Source organism: Leucopleurus acutus, assembly GCF_964270905.1.
Source record: "Leucopleurus acutus genome assembly, chromosome: 1".
In the NCBI taxonomy this organism is placed as follows: domain Eukaryota; kingdom Metazoa; phylum Chordata; class Mammalia; order Artiodactyla; family Delphinidae; genus Leucopleurus; species Leucopleurus acutus.
The window spans coordinates 50,034,766-50,052,203 of record NC_139142.1 but is presented as its reverse complement, the minus strand read 5'-3'; the positions used below and the strand labels follow the sequence as shown (position 1 = coordinate 50,052,203).

At 36.8% G+C, this 17,438-nt stretch overlaps 1 protein-coding gene across 2 annotated transcripts in view; it reads right to left on the bottom strand.

The window, feature by feature from the left end:
- The window catches only part of NEMF (nuclear export mediator factor), a 52,044-nt gene extending 35,289 nt beyond the window's left edge, over positions 1-16,755 (bottom strand). Inside the window, exons 1-7 of one of the 2 annotated variants that reach the window (XM_082845355.1) lie at positions 16,642-16,755; positions 15,725-15,793; positions 15,506-15,608; positions 12,417-12,542; positions 2,574-2,722; positions 1,241-1,308; positions 187-273 (exon numbers count right to left, since the gene is read on the bottom strand). In XM_082845355.1, coding sequence (XP_082701481.1) covers positions 187-273; positions 1,241-1,308; positions 2,574-2,722; positions 12,417-12,542; positions 15,506-15,608; positions 15,725-15,793; positions 16,642-16,700 — 661 coding nt within the window. In that variant the 5' untranslated portion in view covers positions 16,701-16,755. The remainder of the gene's footprint in view (positions 1-186; positions 274-1,240; positions 1,309-2,573; positions 2,723-12,416; positions 12,543-15,505; positions 15,609-15,724; positions 15,794-16,641) is intronic. The other variant, XM_082845356.1, reaches the window with a different exon arrangement.
- Between the last annotated feature and the right edge of the window lie 683 nt (positions 16,756-17,438).

Here is a 17,438-nt window from a genome sequence, read left to right as displayed (position 1 = left end):
GTTACTACGGATAAAGCCATCACATTAGAGTAGGAAGTCAGGAATACCATATGGATAGAACACTAACAGGTCAAATGTTTTTAAGTCTAGAACTACCCACTCACTTATTACTTTTTCCAGAAATAATTTTCATAGGTTTAAAAAAATGAAATAAAAATGGGCAAAACTTGTAGCATGCACACATACCCTTACTTTCAAATTTTTCATCCACTTTGACATTGCCAGAGAATCCATTTTCTATAAGACAGTGTTCAATGAGAGCTGGTCCACAGGCTATAAAAGCAGAGGATATTATTTGTAGTATTTTCCTATAAAATTTCACGTTCAAAATACTAATGTATATCCCAATATAAATGATCTACTCAATAACAGTAGCCAGTGAAAATAACAATTAGTTTACCTATTTTGAAATGTTATTAGAAATGACAGTTCAAGTATTTATAAAAATTTGAGACTACAATAAAATTGTAGAAGTCAATGCAAGTTATAGGAATTTAATGGAATTTAGCCACGTATAAAAAGGATTATAAACCAGGAACGAAAGGTTGGTTTAGCATCCAAAAACTGGTTGATGTAATACACCATATCAACAGAATAAAGAAATAGAAAAATCCAAACTTACAAATTTTACACATGCTATACTAACAGATGGAAAGTTTTAAAGATAACTTTTTTAATGCATTCTAAACAGTAACTCCTGTAGTAATCAATGGTACCTGCCTTCTCATATGTCCTCCCCAGATTCCTTAGTATAGGGATAAGTGATGATTTTCTCAAGTGTAAAAGTTGATTAGATTATCTTTACCCTGGTTATCAGCGGCACCTGGCAGACCTTGGAATGCCCTGAGACTCACCGATAAAAAACAAAAAGCAAAACAAAGAAAGCCCAACCAAGCTAAGTGACTATTAAATCAAAAAGACGGACACTGAAAAAAACAAAAAAAAAGATTTCTTAGAAAACTATAGCTGGCGCTCAAGTGCTAGATAACATAGTTTGTTTACATAACTGTATTGCTTTTAAATAAGACGTAACATAAAGGTCAAAGTTCATATGGTATAACAAATTTCTCTTTCCTTGAAAATAAACACTTATTTACTCAAAAGATCATTTTAAACTCCTTTCTACATTTATCAAGTTGTTCTAATTTTCTACTAGAACTAGATTTCAATGTGTTACATATATTTCTAAGAAACCATATTATCTTACAAACACTTCATTGCTCTATATAGGATTACTCACGAAGTAATGGGTTAAGAACTCTCTTCAGTAGTTCACCCTTAGGTGCACTGGCTATTATTTCAGTCAATCTGTGAAACAAAATTGACACACCCCTTACTATCTTATATTTAATAAACCCTACAGCCATATTCATGTTCACAGTACTTTCATATGCATCAGTTTGCCTGATCTTCAAAATATCCTAAAATATAAGAGGAGTTAGTTCACTTTATAGGTTAAAAAAAAAAAAAGGATCATAAAAGTAATTTATCTAAGTTTAGTAGGTTCCTGAACACCAGACTGGGACTTGAAACCAAGTTTTCCAAGGAACATCAATACTTTTTCAACGAAGTCATACTGCTTATCGTCAGCATGCCCATATCTGACATGAAAGACACATTTTTATGCAACAGTTAAATGTAGTTTGTGGAGACTGGTGATATATGGGTTTTTTAAAAAAATTTTATTGTAGTTGATTCACAATGTTGTGTTAGTTTCAGGTGTACAGCAAAGAGAATCAGTTATACATATATCAATACATATATCCACTCTTCTTTTTTTTTAGATTCTTTTCCCATATAGGCCATTACAGAGTATTGAGTAGAGTTCCCTGTGCTATATAGCATGTTCTTACTAGTTATCTATTTTATATACAGTAGTGTGTATATGTCAATCCCAATCTCCCAAGTTATCCCTCCCTGGTGATATATCTTAACACCTGAAATGGCTTTACCTAATTAAACATCTAGAAAGAACTCAAGGATGCTGTGGGCCACAGTATTCCCCCCCAAATCAGCATCAACCTCACCTGCAAACTTGTTAGAAATGTAAATTCCTGGGATCTACACCAGATCTACTTAAAACCTGGTGGAGGCAGGGGGATCTATATTTTACCAAGCCCTCTAGGTGATTCTGATGCATTCTAAACTTTGAAAACCACTGCTGTAGCCTATTAGCAAAGCCTTCCAGCCAGAAGAGTGCTGTTATAGTCAGCACCTTATCCCATCATATTCCTATTTTTTAGCTAAACCAGAATTCCTATCTCCTTTTGCGCTCTGCCAAGATATACATTTGTCTTCTCACAGAACAGCTAATAAATTCCCCCACTTTACCAAGAAATCATAAACATCTGAAGGAACACCAAACTTAGATTAAAAAAACGTACATTTGCTACTCCCAAATAAGGCTTAATTGCTTACGTTTAAGCACACACTTACATAGTTCAAGCAGCCCAAATTTATTTTATGCAAGTAAACAAAATATTTTCTTACGTGACAGTTCTTTCATATTCTGACATATGATCTATTTTACTATGTAATACAATATGAAATGAGTTAATAAACAAACATGTTACCTTTCCAAGGTAAGCAAAGGTTCGGCAGCTCTAGCATGATCAACGGGATAGTGTTCACGGACAGCAAATTTAACATCATCTGACTCATCAGTTCGAAATCTTAGGATATTTAAAATTAGGTACTCATAATCTGTAAGAACAATGTTCCCCTGTAATAGAATAAAATATAATTTAATGCTTTTCCCAAATCATTCTTAAATCTTAAAAATTGAGAAAGAAAATGTAGTCTCTTAAAAACCCAATCAAGGCTATAGAAATGAGTTACAAACACAAAGCATTTGAGTTGCATCTAAACAGTGCTCCTTGCACTTGCCCAGCACAGACTATGAAATAAAATAAATCTAAACACCCCAAGTTTGAAACATAATGAAGGAATCAAGAGTAACTTTAAACTCACTGTCTGGTGGTTCTGCAGAGGTCACTATTAGAAGCAGAATAATCAATTAACACCTTGATGACCACCAACTGAACTTAATGTTGCACTTGGTTGAGGCAAATCTACAAACACTGTGGCTTATTAAGAAAAACAACATATATTTCAGAAGCCAAACACAGAGCTATTTATACTTTCACCTGCAATTTGTCTTTGAATAGCAATTAGTTATATGGAAAAATCAATAAAGGCCGTTATACCCTTTGACCAAGGAATTCCACACTTGGTTATGTGGCCTAGTGTAATACCTCAATAAAACCAGAAGCTACATGCTTAAACTGCATCTTACTTACAATAGAAAAAAACTGCAAACAGCCTAAATGTAAAAATTGGAGATATTGATAAATAAATTATACCAATATGACAAAATATTTAAAAGCTGTTAACTTAAGAAGATTATGTAGGACTTACCTGGTGGTGCAGTGGTTAAGAATCTGCCTGCCAATGCAGGGGACACAGGTTCGAGCCCTGGTCCGGGAAGATCCCACATGCCGCGAAGCAACTAAGCCCATGTGCCACAACTACACAACTAGAGCCCGCGCGCCTAGAGCCTGTGCTCCGCAACAAGAAAAGCCACCAGAATTGAGAAGCCCGCATACCGCAATGAAGAGTAGCCCCCGCTCGATGCAACTAGAGAAAGCCTGTGCACAGCAACGAAGACCCAACACAACCAAAAATAAATAAATAAATAAAATTGATTCTTTGAAAAAAGACTAGGTAAAAAAAGTAGGAAAATGTTTATAATGTTAAGTAAAAAACAGGAAGACCAAAAAATCCTGTATTCTGGGAAGTATAAGGCAAATGTATCCTGGGAAGTGGAAGGCAAACACAGGAAAAATTAAAATACTTCTTAAAGAGTGAGGATTAAAAAGTCTTTTTAAAACTTAATATTGTTACATAATCTTTTCAATAAAAACCAGGGGAGAAACCTAATGAAAATAAAACTGCCCAAAAAACACAAACTTCCAAATTTATTATAGACAGTGAAGGTTGTTGTATAATTAAAATACAAAGAAGCATCCATGAAAATAAATGGTCACACATGCCTTAGCAAGTACTTAGAAGGTGGTCCCAGAAGACGGTGGGAACAGCCCCAATCTCATGAGGAATAACAGGTTGCAAGATAATGGTCACTAGATGGGGCCACCATTCACCTTGATCACAAATATACAGGCATACCTTGACGTTATTGCAGGTTTGGTTCCAGACCACCGAAATAAAGCATATATTTCAATAAAGCAAGTCACACGAATTTTTTGGTTTCCCAGTGTATATAAAAGTTATGCTTACACTATATTGTAATGTTTAATAATATAATGTAAAATATAATGTATCATAACACAATGTATGATACAGTGTATAAAGATAATAATATACTTTAAAAAACAAAAAAATAATATACTTTAAAAAATACCTTAAAAAACAAGGTATGTAATTAATTTAAAAATACTTTATTGTTAAGAACTGCTAACCATCATCTGAGCTTTCAGTGAGTTGTTCGTAGTAACATTAAAGATCACTGATCACAGATAACCATAAAAATATAATAGTAATGAAAAAGTTTCAAATATTGTGAGAATTTTAAAAATGTGACAGAGACATAAAGTGAGCAAATGCTGTTGGAAAAATGGCACTGACAGCAAAAAATTACTTGATGCAGGACTGCCACAAACCTTCAATTTGTAAAAAACGCAGTATATGAGAAGCATAAAGCAAAGCTCAGTAAAATGAGGAATGCCTGTAGATAACCTGAAGTTACTAGGTGTTGAAAGAGTAGGACCTACTGCTAAAGGTTCTAACTTCAAAGAAATCATGCATTTAGAAATTTAAACATTTAACTTAAAGAACAGAAATGTTAACTGGAGAAGGAAAGTAGGAGACTTGGATAGAAGTCCATATAGTGTCTGATTGGTTCATAAAGGTGTGACTTGAAAAACAGACCTGGCCATAGGACCTGGCACATAGAAAGTGCTCAATAAATGTTTGTTGAATCAAACTGTTCAGTTATCAAGAACATCTGGAAGATTCCAGTAACGCAGTTACTTCCCTCAGAGGGCTTTCTTTAAACCAAGGTTTCCCAAGTATTCTGTTAAGATGGTTTCCACTACTCCCATTAAAAAGAAAAAAATTCTGTGATCTAATAAGTTTTGGAAATTCTATGTAACATATCCTTCCCTAGGGGATGTACACATCACACGATCATATTAAAGGCACTGGTAAGTCCTAGAGTTAAAAAAAAATATTTACCTTATTTATTCTCAAGGTTCTTCAAATTTTTATGACTAGGGGAACCATTTTTCTAGGCTATTATCATATGGAAGTGGTGTCGAGGAACTTACTTGGGGAAATACTGCACTTGTCTCTGATGTACTCAATAATCCATTTTCTAATCTTACTTTCTCCAGAGTCTTTCTTACTGGAACCTGCTTTTCACAAATTAATAAACTGACTTTCTTAAGTGAGTCTGAATAGTAACAGCCTCTTTACCCAAGGTCTGATCAACTCTAGATAAACCATACATCAAAATTCCAGACATGAAGGCTAGAAGCTCAGACCCTGGTATAGAGGAGAGAGCAATCTTCAAGATCTACTGTAAGAATCAACTAACATACTTCTCTTAAATACCACAGTGAGTACTGAAAATTCCTAAGCACATACTCTCATATATAAATCCTGAATATCTATTCCAAACTCATCACTAAGTGGACCTCTGGAACCTAGACAGTACACATGCCAATTGAGCAGAGCCTTCAAAACAGAAATACACTAAATGCAAGGGGGTATCCTGGATTGAATCCTGGAACAGAAAAAAGAACATGAGTAGAAAAACTGGTGAAACCCAAATAAAGTCTGTAGTTTGATTAGCAGTAATGTACCAATGTGAATTTCTCAGTTTTGACAAATGTACCATGGTTATATAAGATGTTAACATTAAGAGAAACTAAGTGAAGGGTATACCAGAATTTTCTTTATTATCTTTGCAACTTTTCTACAAATCTAGTATTACTATAAAATAAAAAAATTATTTAAATTTTTAAATGATAATAAAGACTTTTTTATTCTGTGGAAAGAAATTTTACATCATTAAGTGCTAAGTTTAAATTGAAAAAGGAAAAAAAGAAAAAAAAGGAAAGGCCTATGTCTGATATATAACTTAAACTTCACATTGAGTTAAACCTAAGGCAGCCTGCAATTAGTTACATTCTAGAGATTTCTCCCCCCCCAATGAAAAAAACCTTCTCTTGTTTTTTAATTGGGGTGGGCGGGAGTGGGGGAAAGGGATCATAAATAGGACACCAAACATAACAGTGGTTACTTTGGGATGAGGAACTGGTTAGGCCAGGGGTGATAAGACCTTCAATTTTAATTCTACAAACTTTTCTATATACTGAGAATGCATTTGTGTACTACTTGTATAAACATTTTTAATTTAAATGGTAGTCTAGATAATTCTAACTATTGTCCTACTGAGAAAAAGAAAAACTGGACAAGATACAAAGCAAGTCTCTTATGAAACAAAAAATGCAAACAGGCAGTAAACATTTATAGGATCAAAATCTAGGAGAGGAAAACTCAGAAAGGTGAGCTCCACACTTAGAGCTCCTTCTTCCCTAGGATCATTTATCTAACAGTTAAGAATCAGCTGACAGGCTGAGAAGCTGAGCGTGAATTTTGATAGGCTCACAGGACAACTAAGGAGAATAAAAATTTGAGTTCAGGGTCCAAGTGAAAGGGGTAGGGGCTAAGGGGATTTATCCCTGATAAGTTCAGCTATGAATACTGACCCCAAAAGGCTGCATCCCAGGAGGAGTGAACCGGAAATTTTCCAGCTTTCCCACACCCAGCTCCTAATCAATTCAATTCTTGATTGGAGTAACGTAATATGGGATTACTTGTGTCCTTAGCAACCTGTCTAAAGCAAATATCCTCTCTAAAGGAAGATAACATCATTCCAGGTCTCACGATTTATCTATTACTTTTCCTACTCAATGCCTGGCACACAATAAAGTAACCAGGCATGGGAGGAGACAAGACAATGTAATTATAGTTAAAAGAATAACAGACTATAAAACAGACATCAGAGGAATCAGATAATAGAGCAATTACAAATGATTCCAAATGATTCTTGTCTGATAGCAATAAAATTAGTGGAAGATAGATCAAAAGAAAATATGACTGAATTTTCCCATACTGATGAAAAACACCAACTCACAGATTCTAGAAGCACTGTGAACCCCAGAAGGTAATTACAAAGGAAAATCAACTAGACATATCATAGCAAACCACTGAAAATCAAAGACAAAGAGAAAAAAATTTAAAGCACCCAGATAAAAAGGAGAGATTACCTTCAAAGGAGCAACAGTATGACTGACACTGGTTTCAACAGAAACAGTGGTCACCAGAAAACAATATACTATTTTTATAACTGCCAAAAAGTTATTCAACTAATTAATGAGAGAACTAGATGACAAAACTGGTTCTAAGAGAAATGAAGTAAGTGGACTACTTAGAGTGGGTGAGAAAAGAATGATTGTGTAAGACTGCCAATTTAGGGCAATAAAACTGCAACCTCTGGGGTTATCTTTTCTCTGGACAGAGATAATTTGAATCTCTACTAGATGAAATTAATTTTCATTGCTATCAGGCAAGAATTATTTGCATTGCTATCAGTTTTCTATAAGTTAAAGTCCACCCTTAACGAGTTGTAAAAGAGCCTAATCAAGAGTAAATAGCAGGGTCTTCCCTGGTGGCACAGTGGTTAAGAATCCGCCTGCCAATTCAGGGGACATGGATTCGATCCCTGGTCCGGGAAGATTCAACATGCCGTGGAGCAACTAAGCCTGTGAGCCACAACTACTGAGCCCGCGTGCTGCAACTACTGAAGCCCTCACGCCTAGAGCCCGCGCTCCGCAACAAGAGAAGCCATCACAATGAGAAGCCCGCCCACCGCAAGGAACAGCAGTCCCCACTTGCCGCAACTAGAGAAAAAAAAAAAAAACCACATCCCTAGAATCCCCAGGAGTGTCGGCTAGACAACGCTAGACAACACCTGGCAGGATACTAAAATGACATTTTGTCCTTTTTGTCTCTTTTCAAATTTTGGATAATTTTTAACAGTCTCCTCTCATGATTACAACATCTCAAATTATTTTTGATTACACATATACACAGAAAAAGCTACTTTGTTTCTTGGACTGATTTATTTACACAAGTGCTGCAAGAAATGTTAACTAACATATGTATAAATTATAGACAGCAAATCTAGAGCCACATGGTATCAAGCAGTTACTGAAGCCTTCATAATCACTGCTGCCTGAAGAAGATATTTAGAATTATATCTTCAATAGCCTATATTATTCCAGAGACTTAAAAATTATTTGCTTCTAACTCAAAGCTATGGAAACCAAAAAAAGAAAAGAAAATATCACTACTGGTTTTGTCTGTGGTGCACCTATAAATGTGAGTAAATTCTTCTCTACGAGAAGTCACGCAAATCTACAAGAAGTGACCTTCCTTACTTCCTGCAGGCTAGGATCCTATATGCCACAGATAAGGTATAAGACTAGGTTCTCAGGAGGGCTTTGTGGACACTGGCTTTACATTTGAAGTATAACCTTTTTTCCTTAATGGTGAGCTTTTCACACCTAACTGAATGAGATTTATTCTCAGATGTGACACTCTAGGTTTGACCTTGGCTACACAATCAATTTGCCTAATTGTAACCTGGTAAAAAGGACACATTCTTATTGAACCTGTGTAAATAGACACATTGTCTTGAGCAGTAAAACAATCTCAGTAAAAGGCAAGTGTTCCTAAATTCTAAGAGACCAAAGAGAGCAAACTACCATTTAAAGAATGTATCACTCCAACTAGCACTAGTATAGTTACTAAGTTACACGTCAGAAGGGCTTTATCATATAACTATCATAAAAATATCAACAACATTCTGAAAAAAATAACCACAATCAGATTCTCCCCAGTTTATTCAGTCCTGTGTAATCAATTCTGATTGTCCTAGATCATAGGTTAACACTCTATTTTCATGAAGGCATCTGCTTCTAGACTAAAAAGAATCTTAAAAATCCTAACTTGGCATCCCTGATACAGTCTAGCATCTGTCCAAGCAATATTAGCTCAGACAATATGAGTCTATTATTTAAGAGCAGGGATCAGCAAACTTTTCCCATAAAAGGCAAGATAATAAATATTTTAGGGTTTGTGGGCCACATATGGTTTCTGTTGCATATTCTTCTTTCTTTTTAAAGAGCTCTTTTAAAATGTATTGTAAAAACCATTCTTAAACTCACAGGCTTTACAAAAAGGGGCCACAGGCTGTAGTTTATCAACTCCTATTAAAGACTATCTGGTATGTCCTTTTCACCAAGGTTCTGAGACTGCCTTCTTTGTTAAAGACCCGATTTATAATGACAAAATTATGGAGATGGAACAAATTAGTAGTTGCCAGCGTGCAGGGATGGGAGGAAGAGGGGTGCGTGTTATTACAAAGGGGTACCACAAGCAAGGAAGATCTCTGTGGTAATGGAAGAATTCTGTATCTTGATTGCAGTGGTGGTTACTTGAATCTACAAACATGGTGAAATGCATTGAATTATATGCATACATTGTACCAATACTGATTTCTTGATTTTGTTATTGTAATATAATTATGTAACATGTAACAACTGAGGGGAACTGGGTGAAGGGTACACCAGACCTCTCTGTTCTATCTTTGCAACTTCCTGTGAATCTATAATCATTTCAAAACAAAAAAGGTTTTAAAAAGGTTATCATACAAATTTTTTTTTTAATTGACCACTACCTGAGACCACATACAAAAATCAATTGCAGGAGAGCAGCCACTGCAGCTGTAGCTGCTGCTGCCTGCAGGGGAGCGGGGGCAGAAAGATGGGTAAAGGAATTAGCGGCAAAGAGAAGTGCATAGACAATTAAAGACAAGTGCAAGGATCAGCAGGTGGTCTCGCTGTCCTGGTCCCACATCCAGGTAAATAACTAATACAAGTATGTCCACTTCTGATAGTTCACTAAAGTGCACGCTTATAATGTATGTGCCACATATCTAACAAAAACCTTAAAATGATTAAAAGCATGTGGTAAAAAACATTGATAAGAAAGAAGAAAAAACAAACAGCTCAATATTATTTTTAAAAATTACACATTCTATTATTCGGGTCTCCCTTAATTATTTAACCAATCTCTTATTCATAGAAATTTAGCTTTGAATAATGGAGTCGCTTGGAGTCTAGCTAGAATTGAAAAATTCCACACATGAGGAACAACTAGGGACCGATTTCCACTTAAAAGCTGTGGTAAGTCCAGCCCAAGTGACTCATGCAAGCAATAAATGGGAACATTTAAGAGATGACAGTCACAGAGAAATGGAGAAAAAGCAAAAAACAACAAACAACAAAAAAACAAAGACATTTAGCTTCTTTCCAAGTTTTAACTATTATAAACACTATAAAGACTATCCTTGGTATGGTCCTTCCTGAGCACTTGCCTCAAACGTTTCTTATGATAAATTGCTAGAAGTGGAATTCCTGCGTCAAAGGTTATGCACATAAACTTTAAAAATCATGTTATATACTGTCAAACAATATTCCAAAAATAATGTTCTAATCTACGCTTGCGGGCTTCCCTGGTGGCGCAGTGGTTGAGAGTCCGCCTGCCGATGCAGGGGACACGGGTTCGTGCCCTGGTCCGGGAAGATCTCACATGCTGCGGAGCGGCTGGGCCCGTGAGCCATGGCCGCTAAGCCTGCGCATCCGGAGTCTGTGCTCCGCAACGGGAGAGGCCACAACAGTGAGAGGTCCACGTACCGCAAAAAAGAAAAAGTAATAGCTACCCTTGCTCCCGTACATCCTTTTTCAAATTCTCTCCCTTATTATTTTTTTTTTTTTGGCCACGCTGCACAGCTTGCAGTATCTCGGTTCCCTGACCGAGGACTGAACCCAGGTCACGGCAGTGAAAGCCCAGAATCCTAACCACTAGGTCACCAGGGAACTCCCTGTACATTCTTTTTTTTCTTTTCTTTTCTTTTCTTTTGTGATACGCGGGCCTCTCACTGCTGTGGCCTCTCCCTTTGCGGAACACAGGCTCTGGACGCGCAGGCTCAGCGGCCATGGCTCACGGGCCCAGCCGCTCTGCGGCATGTGGGATCTTCCCGGACCGGGGCATGAACCTGTGTCCCCTGCATTGGCAGGCGGACTCTCAACCACTGCGCCCCCAGGGAAGCCCTCCCTGTACATTCTTGATAATACTGGTTATTGTCAAACTTTCCAATCATTTATATATTGACAGAGAAAGAAAAAAAGGGGAGGAAGAAAACTATCATTTTTATCTTTCAGTAATCTGTTAATTTATACAGTATTCATGCTTTCATAAGCCATTTGTATTATTTTTTGAATTGTGTAATCAAGCACTTTACCCATTTTTCCACTTGAATGGTTTGTGAAAACTACGTATTAGGATTATGAGCATTTTATTTACCACACAAGTTAAAATATTTTTCCCCAGTTTTTCACTTTTGATATATGTATCAACAGTTCATGGTGTTTTCTGCCTTACACAGTTAAATTGCCTTACACAGCTTTAAAATTAAGCAGTCATATCTATCAATATTTGTTTTCACTGTTAGGTTTAAAAGTCTTTTTCATCCCAAATTCATGTATCTTAATCCATATTTTCACCTAGTACTTCTATGGTTTCACTCTTTATATTTAAATTTTTGATGCAAATGGAATTTATTTTGCTGTAGGTAGCTCATGAAACATTTCCAAGATAGAACAGGTAACTAAATGGAAGGATTAAGAGGCAAGAAGCAAGAATGGTGAGGCCATCAGTAGTCTTCCTCTTACGACTGATGACACTGAAAACATGGCAATGTCCCTGAGTCTCAACTGCGGTCTTATTTATGACAAAACTATTTGACAATTTGCTGGTTGTACCACTCTAGTCCTGAAATATAAAGTAGTAGATAATTTCTTCAGTTCTCGGATCTTCGTCTCCTACATTCAAATGCTATTTTATTATTGTTTTTGTTTTTGTTTTTTTTTCTGGCCATGCCACATGGCATACAGGATCTTAGTTCCCAGACCAGGGATTAAACCTGCCCCCCCTGCAGTGGAAGCACAGAATCTTAACCACTGGACCACCAGGGAAGTCCCTCAAATGCTATTTTAAATGGCTACAGTCTGCCTAAATTCTGGCCTCCAGATAAAAAGGAAGATTAATGGAAAATTACATTTTACTCCTGTTGCACTTTATTATCCTAGTGTATCAATGGCCTTTGAGAAGAAAAAAATGTTCCCTGCCCATGTCTGACAGCACTATTACATGAATAATTAACAATATAATAATTCTCCTCACCCCATCCCCCAAATTTAACTTACCCTGTCATAGAGCTCAATGATTAAGTGATAAGCAGCTTCGTCACTTCCAAATTGAAAATCCACAATTCTATCCACACCAAGCTGTTTTGCACTGACTAATCTCCGACTCTTCAAATGTTTTCGGCACTAGCAAGAAAGAGAAGAAAAAAGGCATTTATATAGTAAAAGTGAATTCCTAATCATTCAGTATTGGTTTATAATTAAGTTTCTTCTTTTCATTTCCATCAAGAATAACATCTTAAGACTAACAGATAAAACAGTATAGTCAAAATTAAAACTTACAGAGTCATAATCAGAGGAAACACATTTTATTTCAGACAACTCTGACTGCTAACTCTGAAACAGTATTTTATATCCAATTTTTAAGTAGACAATAAGAGACCTATAGCGAAGTTTACGTTGTTGCTTTATACCACTGCTAAATAAATCCGTTCTTATTCTGAGGACCTCACACAAAGCTGTAACTTTTTTTTAAGCCTCTTTCTACTGAAATTTTTTAAGTATCCCAAATTTCCTTTCGTGTGTTTGTGTTCAAGATTAACTAGTGGTTTCCACTAATCTTTCACTTCAAATACAAATTCTGAACCAGGAGCTCAATGGAATTCTATAAATTAGTCCTCCAACTTACAACCAATTACCCTCTATTCCCACAAACTTTATTAATAAAACCCAAACAGAATTTTTCTGGTACTATCTCCAGGCTTTTGAACAACCTAGGTCAAATCCAAATGTAGTAACTCCTATCCTTTATCAAATCCCATTCTTCTTATCCCTAGTCATAATGTTCTTGTTCTTATAAACAATTAAAATAAAATTAACATGTTAAACCCAAAGACAATTTACTTGGTAAATATCTACTGTTTTATATTACATGTACAAATATTTAAGTATGACATGGACCAAAAACAAGACTACTCTGTAGCTCCTAAAAAAAATTTTTACAATTGTTTCTAAATTTGAATTTGAAAGATCCCTTAGTCAAGACCAGAAAGAAAGAATGCTTTCTTTTCTTCAAGCCTCAAATCCAAAACAAATTTTACAGAGAATTTAAACTAAAACCATCTTAAAAAAAAGGAGAAGAAGAATATACAGGGTCATTCTTCAAATTAATGCCAATTTTTTCATAACTAAGAAGAGTTCTTCTCCAGATCTACAGTTCAAATTGACTAAAATTCTCATTTTATATATTCAGGCAGAATTATATACTCACATATATTCAGGCAGATGTAAGACTTTTCAACCTTCATAGAATAATCTCTCCCTCCTAAATTCAATAGTTCTCATTTAAAAGTGGCCTATTTTAATTTTGATTTAAACAGTGACCTACATTCAGGGCTGTCTTTAAATCTCCAGGTGAAAATCATAATCAATTCCCCCAGTAATATTTTGAGAAAAATAAAGTTAAAATGAAGATAAAAGGCATCCTTGAATGGAACAGAAGTCCACACCACAAAATGGTGAAAAAGGGAAAATTATCATGAGTATAGATGGACATATAATACATATGTAAAACTTGTTTTTTCTTTATTTCCCTACTAGCAGCTTGGTGAAAACAAGCTTCTGTCAGTGCCACAAAGCTACAGCTGGCATCCCCAAATGTGAGAATTAGGAACAATCACTGTGATTTACCACATACTAAACATGACCCTGCCTGTGACATACAACAGTAGCAGCTCTTTTAGTTATTTATAAAGTACTTAACATTGTCTGCTCCACTGAAGAGAATTTTTATACACATTTAGATTTACATGCACACATAACTCATTAAATTCTAAGTTTTTTTTTTTTTTTTTTTGAGTGTCTGACCTCCTATTGATGTAGCCTCGTTTAGGGATGTTTATACAGTCCCAGTATCATATATCTTATTATCTGTTATATCATATGTAAAACTGAAACAATATTAGTTCTTCATATCCAAGTTATTAAACAACTTAAATGAAGTATGCATTATTCTTTGAAAAGTACTATACAAATATAAAGTGTCATTATTATTAAGGACAATCCCCAAAATAGAACCATTTGGGGTTACTATTAAGTAAATTAAACTTTTAAGAATTTGATAATTTTGTGACAGGCCTTGTGATTTGGGAAACACTTACCTAACGTGTAATCCAAAACAGATTCTAAGTTGCTGGGGATAAGGATCTTCTCTGTAAAGCCTCTAATGAAATAACACAATGCCAAAACAAATAAATTTCTGAAGGAAAGTGAGGAGGAGAGGAAGAAGGAAATTAATACATATGGAGCCCTATTATGTGTCAGGCATTGTGTTAGATGCTTTACATGTAACTTCAATTAATCCTCACCAATAACCCCATGAGGGAGGCATTATCTACATTTCACATTTAAAGAAACAAGTTCCAAGAGATTAAGTAAAATTTCCAGGTTATAAAATTATTCAGCAGCAATACCATTAATTCAAAGTTAGGTATATCTGACTCTAATGTCTTTCCTCTGCATCATGAGCTTTTCAGTATATCTCGTGTCAATAAGCGAAAGGGTAATACATCCACAAATGTGGGATCTCCGTTTTAATAGTAAAAACAAAAAGAAAAGTGAAAAGTAAAAAGATATGGTTGGTAGCATACTAATGTCACTGAGTATTCCAACAAAATACAGATTGGTAGCTGAAAAGTGAGCTGTGGAAGACAAGGCTAGGGAAGGAGGGAGGAGGGCAGATTACAGAAAGCCAAGAATGCTGGGGTATAGGATATGGATTCAGCAATTAGAGAATCATAAAAGGTGGGAAAACTAATGAAAATGATGCTTTAGAAAAACCAATGTCGGTCTAACACAGAATTGTTTTGATAGTGAGAAGAGTATTAGAGTTAAATGGCTATAATGTCCAGCACTATAAAAGCTTGAGTAAGAACGGTAACTGTGGGAACATAAAGATGTGGCGCACAAAGTGGCATGAAGGGTACAAGGGAGAAGTTAAACATCTCCTTTATTCAACCAGTATCTATCAACTACTCTATTTTATCTCTATTTTATTTATAACAGTGAAGAAAAACCCATTTATAATTTCAATTGTTAGTGACCAATCTCAGGGCCGTAAAATTTAGCTTCAAGTATAACTTAAAACTTACCTTCATGGCAAAACTAGACGGCATCATATTCTTAGGCCATTCAAATTCTGTCGTGTGAATTCGTATGCCAGATTCAAGTAAAAGTGTAGCTTTAAAGTCTGGTCTGTAAAAGAAAAAAGTCAAAAAATTTTTAGGGGAGCATTAACTCAGGTTAAAAAAACCAAACAAGCTCATATTTAATTATACAAAAGATAAAACAAGCCTATAAAATGCTCTTACTTTTGAAGACGAATAAGATACGTCTTATTATCCACATCGTAAACATTGTTTACTCTCATTCCTAGCAAGCTGCAAAGAGAAAGGAAACATGTAACAAATCATACTACCATTTGAAACATAAAACTTCACACAATTTAAAGCTGTAGGCGAAAGCAGAGATGGCGAAAGGGGGGATCTTTGACTCTAAAGATAGGGAGTCAACCAGTGTGCAGTCTGAAGGCCATCAGACATTGAGCCCAAACCTTGAGTGTAACTATTTAAGAACGAAAGTGGTCTATCAGCTCTAGAACACTATACTATGCCTTGAGTCTTTTAAGTGATCCAATATATATTTTAGGAAATACAATAAAATCTAACCCACTTAATTATAAAAGAAAATATGTAAACGAGGCCCTGAGAAATATGACAAAGCTCACACAGCTGAATGATAGAAAGCAGATTAGAATGCAGACCTCAGGCCAAATCTGTTACCTCCGGCTAAAAAGGCGATGCTGCCTTTCTCTGTGGTGAGGAGGAGCGTCTAACAAACCAAGCCTCTGGTCTGGAAACCTCTGAAGCAAATGACTACACTGGCGACCTCCACCTGGCGTCTCGTCTTTTACTAAACGTTTGCTGCCAGACCCGGGCGACTCAGGCCGACAGGCCGAGAGCCCCGCCAAAGCCGGACGCAAGACCTGGCGAGACTAGCAGCCCACGAGAGCGGGGAGTGGGGCACGCGACCGCCGGGGTCCCCCCGGTATCCTGAGAGCCACGGAAAGATGTCACGCGCTCGCCCACTCAGGCCTAGCCAGGTCCACAGAAGAACAGGACCGGGGGGGACCCAGGGGAAACATAAGGCCGTTCTTGTTTCCACGGTGGAGCCATGGCCTCTGCCTCCTGCACCACCCGCACGAGCCTGGTCACCCGTCATACAGTACCGGGCATTCAGCTCCGCGAGTACCGCGCGGAGGTCAACGGTGCTAAAACGGGTTTTCATGGCGAGGCTTGAGGGTCTCTACCGCAGTTTCCTCCACCGCCGGCCTGACTCAACGCTGCTACTCTTATGCGCAGGCGCACTTGGCGGTTCTACGGCTGCGCAGAAGACCCAATATTCCTTGAAGCGAACTGCTTTTCGTCACTTTTGTGCAGCGTTCGGCTGTCAAGTCCGTCGTCAGCTCCCTTTTCGTTGTGCCAAAACAATTCGGAATAGATCCAAACTATTTTCTTGAAACTTCATTCCTTCCTGGAAAGCTTATGGACTAGGCCGGTTACTTTGCTCCCTTGCGTTTCGGGACTCAAGCCAGCCTCCACAGTGACCCCTGCGGGTCAAGACAATTTACAAGAAGCGCACTGGGAGGATTTCCCCAGGTGGGACTCTGCGTACAGGAGCAACGACTCCTTTCCCTGACGTGCACAGTGTTGAAATTTAACGAAGTGGACTATTTCATACACCCTACAGTTACCCTCAATGATCAAAGCAAATGAACCCTCAAAAAGGAGTTCCTATTCTGATGTCTTGCTCTCCGAAGAGCATTTTGTGGTGTATTGTGGGATTCTCATCCAATCTAGGTACTGGGATCCCCTGGGCTCAGCATAGTACCTGGCATACAGTAGGGGCTCCATTAATGCTTGGCAACCTGAATATTCAATTGTTTCGCTAGGTAATGGTGAAGTAAGATTAAAAATAAAAATAAGACAATATTGCCCCGCCAAAGGAATTCACGATGCAGTGGGA